This window comes from Rattus norvegicus, chromosome X (genome assembly GCF_021556685.1).
Source record: "Rattus norvegicus strain SHRSP/BbbUtx chromosome X, alternate assembly SHRSP_T2T, whole genome shotgun sequence".
NCBI classification, from domain to species: Eukaryota; Metazoa; Chordata; class Mammalia; order Rodentia; family Muridae; genus Rattus; species Rattus norvegicus.
In genome coordinates, this window is record NC_141554.1 from 36,876,437 (window position 1) to 36,891,875 (window position 15,439).

The 15,439-nt window shown below is 38.9% G+C and overlaps 1 protein-coding gene across 2 annotated transcripts in view; it reads left to right on the forward strand.

Moving 5' to 3' along the window:
• The window catches only part of Mospd2 (motile sperm domain containing 2), a 41,830-nt gene that overhangs the window by 447 nt on the left and 25,944 nt on the right, over positions 1-15,439 (forward strand). For both annotated transcript variants that reach the window (NM_001398727.1, XM_087600282.1), the window contains exon 3: positions 13,361-13,516. In NM_001398727.1, the coding sequence (NP_001385656.1) occupies positions 13,361-13,516 (156 nt within the window). The remainder of the gene's footprint in view (positions 1-13,360; positions 13,517-15,439) is intronic.

Sequence of the window (15,439 nt, forward strand, 5' to 3'; positions counted from 1 at the left end):
GATGCTGTACAAGTTTCAAGGGTTTTGCCATACTGTGTGCGCTGCTTCACTTGGGCAGATGGTGTGCTTGCTTCTTTATTCCTTTAACCGATTATTGTAAGTTAGTAATCAGAACGTCTAGTATCTCCTTGTGTTCATGGGCCTGGCAGGCTATTTGGCCAATGACATAGGTGACCCTGTGCAGTTCATGGTTCCTTTGCTGGCCTTTCACCCGAAAACGAACCCTGGAAACTACCATTGTACTGTTGCCATATACTTTGTACATAATTTGGTAACCCAGTTCCTTTTATTTTGCTTAATTCCGCTTCTTAAAACCAAAAGTGCCACTCACAAGTTATCTCATCACACTCTGTACTTGAAAGTTTCTGTAACTGCAGAACTGTTTTTATTGGTTGAACATTCTGTTCAATGGTCATGGATACTTGAGTCGTCAAGTACTTAATCTGATGACTTAGTGCTTGTACAGTTTTTTAAACATTTAGCATAAGTTATAAATACAGAATTTAAAAGGCTCAGGTTTCGGTCTGCCTTGATTGATGCTAATGAAGCCCCCTAACACAAAATAGCTTACTTCCATGTTCTGTGTTCCTGTTTCCATAGCTGTGAAATGCGAATAAGATTGGGAGAGTAAGTGAAGAAACATGTATCAGATCATCAAGTGTAGAACTAAAAACCAGGAGATGCTCAATTTAGATTTTGCCTCAGTCATTTGGTTACTGTGGAAAGAATTAAACTGTTGTGTTTTGATTGTAGTGCTTAGCTGAAGATTCGTACACCATTTTACTGTTGGGCATTATATCAGTTCATGACCTAGAAGAAATAAGGAAATCTGTTCCAAATAGCCTGGCTGGTAAATCTTTTCATGCCTCCTGGCCAATTTTCTTCATGCACGAAACTTTGTACCAGAGAGTTGCAAAAGAACTCCGTTCACTTTTAGCACAGAGATCTTATTCGCGTCTATTGTCCTAGCTGGTTACAGTAAAGAGGTACTTCTAAAGTAACTTCCCATAGGAGTATACTTTATCTCTATGTGGTTTATAATAAGTTGAGATATAACTCACAACTAATGAATTGGCGATTCTATAATTGTCCTTTACTTATGCTCAAGGGAGCAAGCAGAAAATAGATAAATTATGCAATCTCCGAGGTCTTAAAGGTCATCTTGATTCAACCATCTCATCTTTAAATGAGGGAAGTGATGTAGTAAGATTAAGAAATTTGCTCAGAATTTCTGGTGTTAGAGTCTTAGCTTGGCTTGCTACTCAAGCCTTTTGGATTTCACTTTAATAATCTTTCAGCAACATTGTGATGTCAAGTTAGATCGTGTCACGTCCAAGCTTAGAACCCTTCAGTGTCTCCCCAGTGTATGTTTTTAGAATCAAGTCCCAATTCTTTGCTGTGGCCTACAAATGTGAATCATGAGTCGTGAAGCTCCCAGCTACCTGTTACTTCTTTACCTGCTATTTCTCTCTTTGCTTAGTGAAGATTTGACCACTCTCTGCATTAAAGAATGTACAACCAACAACCCAGTACACACACACACACACACACACACACACACACACACACACACACACACACACACACGGAAAGCAAAATTTGAATACTTAGTCTAAAAACATGTACCTGATGTATTTTCTATCTGACTTCCTTTTTTTAAAATGCAGTGACCTACAAAGTTGACATCACTCTCCAGAACATGACCCACAGTTTGAAAAATATAAACACACTGCCTCGTTTGTGTTCTTTAAACAAAATGAGTCTGTTTGTATCTTGGGACATTTCCATTTCTCTTTGCTTGGGATGCTTTTCCCCAGTTAGTATGTATTTTTTTTCTTTTGTCTTTTCAGGGTTTAAATGTATCTGAGAGGCCTTCGCTGGTTATTAAGTAGCTTCCTGACCTGCTTACTTTCCCTCCTAGCCTGTAATTGTCTGATTTGTTTATTGTTCATTTCCTCCAGGAGATAATGGATGGGTTTGGTTAGGAGCAGCCTATAAAAGTTGGAGGGGAAGCTTTGTATTTCTCTCACTCCTCAATACCTTGCACAGTGCTCAGTACCCACTCTTTAGATAAATATAGCACTCTGTAAAGATATGCATTAGAAGACCATTGGAAGAATTGGATTGACATTTTAAATTAAGAGCTATCTCTAACCAGCTCCCATTACCTGCCCCCCCCAAAAAAAGCCTTCATATGGTTTATTATAAAGACAAGCATTTTTTTTTCAGAATCAGCACTGTGTATGGCATTAAGTACTGGGATGGTTTTACCTTTAAATATACACACTGAGGTATCGGTGAACTACTATGTGAGCTTTCTCTGAGGCAGTTGTGGTCATTAAAGACTTCTATTGGCAAGGAAAGTAGAAACCATGAAAGGCCTTCCTCACCTGAAAGTTGCACATGTACTCTGAAATGTGATGAGGTTTTTAGTTTGTATGTATTCTCCCTTGTAAGTCTGGTTTATAGAAATTAACTTTGGTAAAGCTGATGGGGTCCATTCCTGCATGTAATCCTAGAATTTAAGAGGATGAGGGAGGAGGGCATTCAAGTTCCAAAGTAACATGGTCTGTTATAGTGAGTTCCAGGTAAGCGTGAACTAAAAGTGCAATCCTGATTTTAAATACATACATACATACACACACACACACACACACACACACACACACACACATATGAGAGAGAGAGAGAAAGAGAGAGAGAGAGAGAGAGAGAGAGAGAGAGAGAGAATAAAAAGTAACTTTGTATTTAGAACATTCACTTGTTTTGCACGGTCTCTATTTTCATTAGTAATGTTTTGTTTCAAGAAAGATTTATGGCAAATAAGCCATAATGATGTTTTTCCTAAATAAAAGTATTTATTATCCACAAGGATATCTCTTCAGACATTCAGTTGAAAACAGGTTCGTCAGAATCCCAAGTTCATTTTTTCATGCCTGCGGAAAATATTACCAAAAATGGATAGAATTTTCTTGAGCAGACACAAAGAAGAAAATACAGGTTCATAATTACTTTTCTCCTTCTTTGTCACTGTAAAAAACTCCATGCTGAGTCTCAAGAAACATTTTCCGTTCTTTCTACTTTCTTTTTGTGGCAATAATTTATTCAGTTCTGAAAGTACTCATTATCTGCTTAATGCGATAAAGCAGTTTGTCAGTATTAGAGAAAGTTGAATGATAGAGCCATTTTTTCTAACTTGTACAATCGAATGAAAGTATTAGAACAAAGACAATCTGCTAAATAAGGTGAACTCAATTACAAGAAATAAGAAGCGATGAAGTCCCTTGGTGAGGCAGTATTCACCTGTAATCTTAGAAAGTCGGAGGATCGGGAGGTCGCAGTAGTTAATTATCCTTGACTACCTAGTCATTTGCACTCCAGCCTAAGATCCATGAAACCTTTTCTCAAAGAACTTCTTTGAGTGACGAGGGCTAAGGACAGATACCTCTTGGTGATCAGGTTAGTACTGAGTTAGAAACATCTTCATGGAAAAGCTTGGCAGCCCCCAAACTGTAGAAAAGCATAGCTATTGGAAAATGGCAGCATCTTTAAGAACGGTTCACTAAGGGAGTCTTACATTATTGGGAATGATGCCTTTAAAGGTGATTATGGTACCCTGGTTCCTCCCTTTTCCTGTTGCTCCCCTGGCTATGTTGTTCACAGTTTGGGCCTACTTACTACATGCCCACTGCCTTATGTTCCTCTTCATCACAGCTCCAACGGCATCTAGGCCAACTGATCACAACAGAATGTCTAACCCGCCGAGACAACATAAACCTTTACTCTCTTGATCTCAGATCCCTGTTGTGATGATCTGGAGCTGACTAATCCAGGAGGTATTTCTTAGGAATGTAGGCAGTACTTGGCCAGGTAGCAAGGGTGATCTAGGTGGGTCAGAGAGTCTGAGGCAAGGCACTAGGGTGAAAAGGTATACAGCTCTTTAGGGAAGCAATAGGAAGCTTGCTGTGAGAGGTGCACACGTGGGTGAAAACAGTAGAAATACAATGTAGAGGACCTTGGATGTCTGAGTGACGTGTTTGTATTCAAGACATGTGGAGAGACAGGTGAGCTCAAGGAGTTTGTCTGACTTTACAGGCATATGAATATATTTAAATGAATTTGGTTGATAGCAGAAAAATCCAAAGCCTCCATACCATGTAGAAATAGTGCTACCAACACTAGATAGATTTTTTTTCCTAATCTTTTGTCTATATGCTTATGAAAGTAAAGTTAAATGATTATCCTGCTTATGACTTATATGTTACATTTTTATTAGAGCACCATTGTCTATTTTTAATATCTGGATCTATTAATAACAGACAGTTACTGCTGAATTTAGGTAATCACTTTGGGGGCATATAGATGGCATCCATGGTTTTGTTAGTACAACTTTATAAAGCAGTCAACATTACTTCCTTTGGATTCATGGATTCTTGAAATCAAATTAGTGTGTTCACAAATAAATACTTGGGACTCAATTGATAATCTAGACCAAACTTCCATCATAGAAGTCATATAAGGTCATTGCTACAGTCCCTATAGAATAATGTCTTTCTAATCCCACAGTATCTGCATTTAGTGTCATAATTCCTTAATTAGTAGTTTTTCAGTTTGCATTTGATTGCTAGTTTGCCTAAATTTCTTTTCTTATGTATATATTAATTTATATACTTGTTTTAGTTTATGCCACTATTACTGATTTGGGCAGTTTTTCAATGTATTTAGAATTACCCCTTGTTTTGTAGTTTCTTCAATTGCTATTTAAGTTGACTGCTCTCACCCAGGGACAATTCTGCTCTTTTAATTTTTATTTTGTTTGACTTGAATGCTGGCGTTTTTAATGACATAATGTCTGGAGCATGAAAGGCTAAGCAACCATGTGCTTACTACTCAGCCAAAGGTCTTTGTCCAGTGTCTTTGATGCTTTCCATGGCCTGTGACATTGGAGAGATACTTTTCCTGCATTTTGGCCTTGCTCATTCTCTTGCTTTGTATTATTTTTTTTAAATCACATTTATTATCTCCTTATTTGTTTTTTTTTTTCTTTTCTTTTTTTCGGAGCTGGGGACAGAACCCAGGGCCTTGTGCTTGCTAGGCAAGCGCTCTACCACTGAGCTAAATCCCCAGCCCCTCTTGCTTTGTATTAGAGTGATCACCTGTGACGTTTCCTCCACCAACACTCTATTAGACTTTTGTCTCTCTTTTTTTAACTTTTATATAAAAGCTAAAGTCAGGTTTTGAAAAGGATCAATTTTTATCCTTATGATAGATCTAAAATTATCAAGCTTGAGTTTTAAATTTAGATGAGAATAAAGACTTGGTAAAACTGCTTACATTTTAATCTTCAGTCTCAGTAATGACTCTTTACGCTGCCTAGCAATATTCTTTTTTTTTTTTTGAGAGGGTTTTTTTTCCATTCACTTTATACTGATTGCTGGCCCCCCTTCCCGTCACCCCCTCCCATAATCCCTTACCCCCCCTTTCTCCTCTCAGAGGGTGGAGACTTCTCTAGTTATCCCCCTACCCTAGCACTGTCTTCAGAGAGACTCTACCCAGCAGAGGACTCAGACAGATACAGACATCCACAGACAAACAGTAGATGGAGGCTGGGGGACTCTTATGGAAGAGTTGGGGGAAGGACTATGTGCTCTGGAGGGGAAAGAACTCCACAGAAAGACCAACAGAATCAACCAACCTGGACCTTTTGAACTCTCAGAGTCTGAACCACCAACCAAAGTGCATACACAGGCTGGACCTAGTCCCCCCAACCCTCCCATCCCCGTGCACATATATAGCACATGTGCAGCTCGCTCTTCATGTGGGTTTCTATGGGCTTTTAAAAATGTGTATATCTGTGTCACTTATTCCTATTCAATTTTTAATGTTTAGTGACATTTTCAGTTTGAAACCACCTGATAATGAAAAAGTGTCACTTCTAGGATGGAGATTTTTCATTACTAAAAAATTAATCTCTTAATAATTCTGATTTGGTGTTTTAGTTCTTTCTATTACTGTAATGAAACACCCTGGCCGAGAGACAAGAGAGGGGAAAACAGAATAATTTCACTTACAATCCAATATTATGGGTAAATGGAGACGGGAACCTCAAATAGCAAGTCACATTACATTTACAATCAAGAGAAAAGAGAAATGTATGCATACAGGCTTTTGTTTGGTTCCTTTTGCTCAATTCCTCCACTTTTATATAGTTCTGGACTCCTTGCCAAGGGAATACTGCTGCCTACAGTGGGCAGGGCCTTGCCACATTAATTAACTTAATTAAGGCAGTCCTCCACAAACATGCCACAGTCCAACCTAATAAAGAGAGTCCCTCTTTGAGACTCTCTCTTTGAGACTCTTTCTAGATGATTCTAGTTTGTATTAAGATGACAATTAAAGTTAATCATCATAATAAATTATCTAGAAGAACCAAGTGTTCAGGGCTGTCATCCGAGCACTCGAGATGAAGATCAGTGATTGAAGGCCAGCCTCAGCTCCATATTTTATCTGAGGCCATCTTGGCATGGATCCTTGTCTTAAAATAAATAAAAAAGAAACAACAACAGCAAAAGATCTCTAGAAGATTAAATAGAATAAGAATTCCAAAGGACTTTTCCTCCTCTTATACGATTTTATAAAGAATGAAAGGACATACATTGTTACATTCCACTAAACAATGTAACAAAATTTATGTTCATTATTGGACTTGTTATTTACATTGTTTACTTTTTCCAATTGGTATTGGTTCTTTTTTATTGTACTACTGTATACTCTCAGTGAACAAGACATTCAACAACTCAAACGCTACTTAATGACATATGTAGCCTTAAAAATAAAAGTTCCCAGAATTACAAAGGAAACTTAAGAAATCCATACACATGTGAAAGAATCTTATTCCAGCAAATTTCTTTCATAACTAGAAGAAAGCACATTAAAAACATACTTAAGATTTTAGATTTTAACACCACAGTGAACAAACTTGATTGTATATGTACATGTGTATGAATAGGGGTGTGTGTGTGTGTGTGTGTGTGTGTGTGTGTGTGTATTTATGTGTATAGGTTTTTGTATCCAAAAATAGAAAATAGTAACTATATATATATATATATATATATATATATATATATATTTCTTGAGGCTAACCTGGCCTACAGAGTGAGTTCCAGAGCAGCCAGGGCTACACAGAGAAACCTGTCTAGAAAAAAAGAAAAATACATTATACACACACACACACACACACACACACACACACACACACGCACACACACACACACACACGCACACATACATATACACATACATATACACACACACACACTTTTGGCACGTTCACACTTATCATGTGATCAATAATAAGAGAAGTCTCAGAAAATCTAAAGCAGCTAGATCATAAAGGCCAGGCTCTCACACCGTTAGGCAATTATATTTGGAGTTATAATAAACAGGTACTTAAAAATAAATTAAATTTTAGAAAGCCAAAAGCAACATAATCTCTCTGGATTAATAACTTTGCAGCAATGTGTGTAATTCTTACTTCTGCTAAATGACCCATATTTTAATGAGGGTATCGCAATGGAAATTACCCAAAAATGCTAAAACTAATAGAAAATTTATATGGAAAGATCAAAGGTAATTTTAGCTGAATTTGTTAAGCTAAGTGTTGTTTGTTTGGTTGCTTGGTTGTTTTTTGTTTTTTTAACTTTGGGGTCTTTGTTGGCTAGGTATCTGATAATTTTATTTTCTATAAATTTTTAACTGTTCAAAAGAGCAAGAACAATGTTATTATTGAAGATCTGGGCTATAAGGAATGTCAGGGTTGATGGGAACGAGACTTTCATGGAGACAATCATTCTATATCAAAAATGTAATTTGCGTTCTATTGTTGGTAAGGATTAGGAGAGTAGGGAAGTAACTTTCCAAACTCCCTGACCTCTTGGAGCTCAACAGAGTAGGTGAGCATTAGCCCTACTCACCTTGTGCTTTCTCCTTCATTACAGAGACTCTGCAGGTGTGGTTTAAGGAACTATTCCCTTAAAAATGAGTGCGTCCTGCTCAGTTTTCATGAACAATATTTCCATTGTATGTTTGGGGGTTGGGGTGTGAGTGTGTGTGCGTTGGAGATTGAATGCATGCTAGGCTAGCACACTGTCATTGAGTCATGTAGCTCAGCATTTCTTTTCTCAGTTTTTCGTTTGAAAAATATCTCGTTAAGTTTCCTGGCTCTCACTGAATTCACTGTGTAGCTGCTGTAGGTCTTGTGATCTTCCTACCTTGGCTTCCTGAGTAACTGGAATTACAGGCTTGTGTGGCCAGGCCTGGATTTTTAATGAAATGGGCCCCACACTCTCCCATTTGACTTGGGCTAAGAAGAACAAACACAAGATTGTACACAATGAGCCCACAAGGAGGCCTGGACATAGTCCATAATATGTAGGAATGGCCAAAATCCATTAAGTCTGTTTAGCCTGGATAATTAGCTGGTGACTGGTGAAAATTTGGCCCTTGTGCTCTTGAAGGAAAGCTACTGAATTGGCTTGAGATCATCCAAGGCCTGTTTCTAGACAGCCCTTACCTGAGAATTTTTTTGTTCAGTTTGTGTTTTAAAGGGTTTTTAAATAAGCATACAATGTATTAGCAACAGAGAATATCTATGTCCCTCGAGGTGCAAGGAATTTTTTTTTTATTTAACCTTACATGGGATAGAGTGGTGGGGATTGACAAGCCCTGCAGTAGGACAGAGGTTCACTAAATAAGTCCCTTAGGCCAGTTTTCCGATTCTTGTCTCTAACCCCTACCCCAACCTGCCCCCCAGAAAATTCATGATCTAGACACAGAACCCAAGAATGCATATGTTATCATCCTTTTGTGACCTAATACATATTCTGTCATAGAAGATCACCTTTCAGTTAGTCTTCTAGATAGCTTGATGGATACAGAAAGATTCGGAGGAGACTGGCCAAGTACTAAGGGAGTTTTTTGTTTTGTTTTGTTTTTGTTAAGAATGACTTCCATTCTTAGCACATCCATAGTTCTCTCCTGGACCCCTGTCAGGCCTTTCCTCTGACCTATACTAAAGTTCCATAGATAAATCTAAGGCCTATGAAAACAACAGATTTGGGTTAGGACAATGATTCAGTGGGTAAAGGTGCCTACAAACTGAGTTAGATTCCTGGAATATACACAGTAGAAGGAGAGAACTGAATCCAGAAAGTTGTCCTCTGACCACTACACATGCGCATGTGCACACTATAAATAATTGAAATAAATAAGAACTTGTAGTGAATTTTATAAAAGAAAGCTGGATTTGGTTGTACTACCGTTAATAATGTCCCTTAACCATGTAAGATCGTAAGCCATGGGATGCTGACCTTTCGCTTTCTTCTCTGTTCTCATTGTCTCTGTCTGTCTGCCCTCTCTTTTATCTCTTTCCTCTGCTGCTGTCTTGTGTTCTCTCCCACTGTCCTCCCTTGGCCTTTCCCCTCTTTCCTTTTGTTGCCACTTTTCTCCTGCCTCTCTCTGCCAAACTCTTCCCCTCTCCAGCTATCTCTTCTCTTTTCTTTCCCCTTCTCTGATTTCATTTTTCCTTGCCCCAAATTAAAGGGTTAACATAGCAGCAGCAGCATTTCCCATGTAAATACATGCCTATTAATAATAATCATGCTCAATGCATAGTTCTGATTTCAGAAACTGTTGTCCATGACTACTACAGAAGGAAGCAGACTTTACATTTCTAATAGTGGTCTGTCTTGTTAATGATAGCACCACCGGAAGCAGTCATGTTAGCAATAATGTTTTCCTTTTTTCATTGCGGTTAATCTTTACTGAGTCTATAACACTTGCCAAATATCATTCTAAGAAAGTATATTTCAGTGTACTCTGGGATCCTAGTGGATATCCAAGACTCTTCCAAAGAGCCGGGAAGGTCAAAGTTCTCCTCATAATACTAAAATAGCATTTGCTTCTTTTATTGTGCTGACATTTTTACTGGCTATAGAAAAGCAATGGGAGGTAAAACTGCTGATGACCCAAGCCAAGGCAAGACATCTTTGTAGTGCTTGTCATTCTCTTGACAAAAGGGGGACAGGAAAAGCCAGATTTATTTTAGAAAGTTTCTAATGATAGAGGAAATCGTATTAAACCTTGCCCTTTGAAGACATGTCCTTTTAATGTCTTATGTGAAACATGAGGCTATAGCTGTAGAATAGTTCTTCATGCTAAGTGTGTTTGACTTGAGAGCTTATGTAGTTGCCTTTTTCACTGGCTATCACTTTTATTGGGAAGAACTAATAACCTGTGCTTATGCAAACTTGGGTATATTGCAAACATTTTCCTGCAAGAGGATGCTGTAATTTTACGGAAAATAGCCGACTGGAACAATGGCCAAACTAAATGATCCCTCCTTAATGAGACAGAAGGCTATGTTAACTCTTTTAAAGCCATCTTATGCTCTCAAATGTCATTTATGATTAAAAGGAAAGGTGCTTGGAATACAAATGAATTTTCAAATTGTAGAGCTAAAACTATTTCCAAGGTTTCTGTAGTCTTGGACCCACTCATTTTATAAATTAGTAAACTAGAACCCATATATTGAAAACTATACCCCAGATGACATTTCACAAATGTCGGACTTATGGACTGCTATTTTCCAGTGTTTTAAATTTCCAAGCACTTTCACCCATTCTTTTTTATATGACCCTCACACAGGCCTTCCTGTATATGGAGCAGTTTCTCCATTAAGAAAGTGGAGACTCGAAGAGGTTAATCATCTCAGGGCACTTTCTGCTTCCTGCCCTTTCATCTATTCGCTCCCGGCCCTGAACTAAAGGCAGTGCAAATGTAGAGGAGGTGGACTTGTACAACGTAGCAATTAAATACTTGTGAAAGAAAAGGAAATGGAGACTCCAGGGAAATTTCCAAAACTGCTGTCGTACCTGGACGGGAATGGATAGTTGAGAAACTAATAATAAAAGCAGAATAGAGTCTTTCAATAAATGTTGTGTCATCTGCCTTGGAGAATTCTTAGATGTACAGACCCTGAGCCTTTAGTGTTTTGGGGGAGAGACAGCATGCTTACTCAAGCTTGTTGAGGCTTAGTCTGTTGCTATGTATTATAATGTTAAATACTGGCTGGCCCCCAAGGTCTCCCTAGCCCCAAGGAGGAGGAGATTCTCACTTACTAAGTAACATTGCTCCTTATTTTAAAACTATTGGTTGAATAAAGACGCCTACAGCCTGGACAGAAGAGAGGTAGTCAGGGTTTTGGTTCCACCAGACCAGGATGAAGATGAAGAGAAAAGAGACCATGGGTAATGCATCCTGAGAACTGGCCATGAGGGCTAGCCCGTCAGAGTAAGAGCATCCCAGGTGGACATAGCATAGAAGTTAGGCATCTGCCCAGCTCTAGTGCTTTTTTTTTCCACATTAAATCCTTTATTATTATTATTATTATTATTATTATTATTATTATTATTATTTAGAGTCTAGCTGTTGCTCCCCTTTTGGTCTCCCTCCTAGAGTTCCTCATCCTATTCCTCCTCTCCCTTGCCTCTAAGAGGGTGCTCCCTCCCACCAGTCCCCTCCCCTTACCTAGAGCCTCAAGTCTCCCAAGGATTAGGTACATCTTCTCCCACTGAGGCCAAGCCAGCCCGCATATTGCTGATTGCTGCCTGGTTGATGGCTAAGTCTCTGGTAGTCCTCTGGGATCCAGATCCTGCTGGTCTTCCCTTCAGCTTCTTTAACCCTTCCCCCCTTGACCTCAGTCTAATGGGTGTAAGTATCTGTGTCTGTCTTAGTCAGCTGCTAGTTGGGACTCTCAGAGGACAGCCATGCCATACTCCTGTTTATCAGCACGTCATAGCATCAGTAATAGTGAAGATCTATCCAGGAGATGGATCCTAAGTTGGGCTGGCCATTGGACCCCCCCCCCTTTCCTTCAGTCTTTTCTCCATTTTTGTCTCTGCAGTTCTCCTTAGACAGGGACAATTCCCACCTCTACTGCTTTAAAGGCTTAAGTTTTACATCTTTTATCTGGGAACTGTATGATCCAGGGTGGGATAGAAACCTCTGATGGAGATTAAATATGTACAATAACATGATTTAAAAAAATGGTTCCGTGCCTTAAGAAAAACTTAAATGAAGTTCTGTTGCTGTTCACCAAAGAATTACTTTTAGTCACAGGGAATGTTTGTGAAAAGAGGAAGTATCTAAAATGACGGTTGGCAAATGGTAGAGTTTGCGTATGTAAAGGTGATTACATGGAAACAAGAAGAATTCACCACAATGAACTAGTGAGAATAGTGTATAAGGAGGAATATCTGATGTAGAAGCAAGTGGAGAATATGACATGTGCATGAAAATGATACACAGTTATAACTGAATATAATTAATCCATGATATTGTTGGAAATGTTCCCCCAGAATCTGAAAAATGTGATAATGTTGCACGTTATGTTTAGATGTGAAGTAGTTCCTGCAAAAGCTTGTGTCTTGAAGGCTTGGTCCCCTACTGGTAACAGTTGAGAAGTGACTGGATCAGGAGAGCATTACTTCTTCAGGAGACAAATCCATTGACGAATAGTTGAATGGTCTATTAGGAGACAGGGCCTTGATGAAAGAAATTGAAATCTGGGGGACATGCATTTGAACAGTATACCCATTTCCTGACCCCTTGATAGCTGCCTCTCTGCTTCCTGTCTGCCATAATATGAACTGTTCTCTTCCCTCATACCATTCTTCTATGACATACTACCTCATCGCAGGTGGAGGAATGATAGAGACAGTTGGCACAGAGTGATACCTCTGAAACTGTGAGCCGAAATCAATGCTGGCTCAGCTGGTCTTGTTTGTGCATACCTATAATTCTAGGATTTAGGAGACTGAGGATGAAGGATCACAAGTTAGAAAGCATCCTATAATCCACAAAAAAAAATATCCTTCCTTCTTTGGTTAATTTTTGTCACTTCAACAAAGTATTAACTAATACACTCTAGATATGGACAGTTTTCCATTTGACTTTTTAAAAAATGATGCTCTGTGCCAGGTATAGAAGTGTGTGACTGTAGTTCCAGCTACTTAGACTGATGCAGGAGGATCAGTTGAGCCCTCATGAGTTCCAAGACATCCTGGACAGCATAGTTAGATATCTTCTCAAATCTGTAGCCTTTAGATAACTTTAGTCTGCGCTCACTTAGAAATTTGGTCAACTCTTTCCAGCACGTTTTCACCTGAAAACATCCATATGTGTGTCTTGAAGAAGTTTGGATTGGTCTTCCAGATCTTTCTTCTCCTTTGCTATGATGTTAGTTATAATCCCCCCCCCCGGAATTAACCTGATTTAGATATTCTTTACTGGTTTCCTCTAGAAAAGTCAGAGAAATACGATCCACGTGATGTTGAAAGACTCCAGCAAGATGATAACTGGGTTGAAAGTTACTTACATTGGAGACATAACGTTGTGGATGAAACACTGAAGATGCTTGATGAGAGTTTTCAGTGGAGGAAAGAATTGTCTGTCAATGGTAAGCTGGTCCACTTAACCTTGACAGGGCAATAGCATCTGTATAAATGTTACTGTTAAATGTTTGTCTGCATTTGCACACATTCTTAGCAGTCATCAGAAACACTAGAATATTACCTTTACAGGCCTAATCAGACTTTCAAGGGGACCAAAATCTTAGAAGGAGAATCACTCATAAGAAAATCAGACGACAGGGAACTGAGTCACACACTGTCACTAAAAGCATGGCTACCTAGTCTGTGTTTGGTTCAATTCCATTAAACAACAAAAAGTACTATAGTCTTCTATCTTAGACCTAAAAATAAAAATTTGTTCCTGTCCTGGTTTTCTTTTTCTTTTTTTCCAGTTGTGTCTCATGTGTTTCCATATCCCCAGAGTACCTTATGCTTATTGGTTATTCTAAAACTAAATGGGGATGCCCCTCCCCCAAAAGAAAGTTTATCCCCAAGGATACTCATGGCAGCCTTCTCTAAACTTTTTAAAGCCACTGCTAGATTGAAATTTGTCATCAAAATTGGCTTTTGAGGTCTTAAGAGGGAGTTCTACAGCAGTTTTCAGGTATGTGAAGAACTCTGCAAGAAAGGATATCTGTTGTCTTCCTCTAAAAATTCAGAACCAGAACAGGCACAACTGCCCAGTCCTATGAAGTGTCACCTGTCATAGAAGATTATGGAGGGACTTGGTCTAAAGAATTAAATACAAAGTAGTCAACAAATCTAGAACTAATTCTCTCCCCATTTTTTACCCTAGCATCCACAAGAAAGGACATATCTAAAATCTTCAGAAGTAGAACAATGGCAAATATTAAAACAGTAGTCAGTTTAAACAAAGGAACATGTGGAACATGTGTTAGTCAAGCAGACACAAATATATATCTGCCATCTTCAAATCATATACAAAATAAACTTTTCTTCAGAGTAAAGTTGGGAATACACACACACACACACACACACACATACATATATATATCTTAATGAGCATCTCATACTGAATTCAACAATATGGTGGATGCTTGCACATGCTGCTGGTTTCTGGGGACACACAACGAAGATATGAGATACACAGAGGGAATGGGAGAGAAACCTTGAGCATTCTCTGGGAAGTGCTGATAAATGAAACACATGCCCCACAGGGCCAGTTAGGTCTGTTGTTTGTTTTTCCTGCTAAAGAATTTTATATTTTTCTTGACTTATTCTCCATATTCTCTAAAATATTAGAGTTTACTGTATATAAAACTTTGAAGGAAAATACCATCTTGGGGGTAGGGAGATTACACAGTAGGTAAAACGCTTCCTGCATAAACATGACTAGCAAGCACTCACTTCAAAAGCTAAGGATGGCAACAAGTACTTGTAATCTGGGTGCTGGGGCTAGCAGGTGCAGAGTGGAGACAGGAGGATCCTGGGGAGCTTTGCTGTCCAACTAGTATAATAGTATAACCAAATCAATTCATCTAGAGCCAAAGACAGTGGGACACTGTCCCACAAGTAAGGTGAGAGTTATAGAGGAAGAAATCTAAGGCCAGTGCCTAGTCTGTATACACATATACACACACATACACATAGAGACAGAGACAGAGAGACAAAGAGAGAGACACACAGACAGAGACAGACAGAGAGAGAACGTGTGTATATAGGGGACTAGAGAGGAAGAAGAGACAGTAAAATGGCACCTCACTAAGTAAAACAGAGTGACTTTTCCCCCCTCGAATTCTGAGGTTGTGTGAATATTTCTTCATGTGGCTTTTGTATGTTTGGGGGGGGGGGACCAGAGATAGACTCCAAGACCTTGTGTGTGCTAACCTGGTACCCTATGGCCCAGATGGTGCACAGGCCTAAATTGAATAGTTTCTTCATGTGTTAACATGTTTGAAACCCACCAAGAATCTACCGAGGCAGCCACAAAAATAAGAGACTCTTTCCAG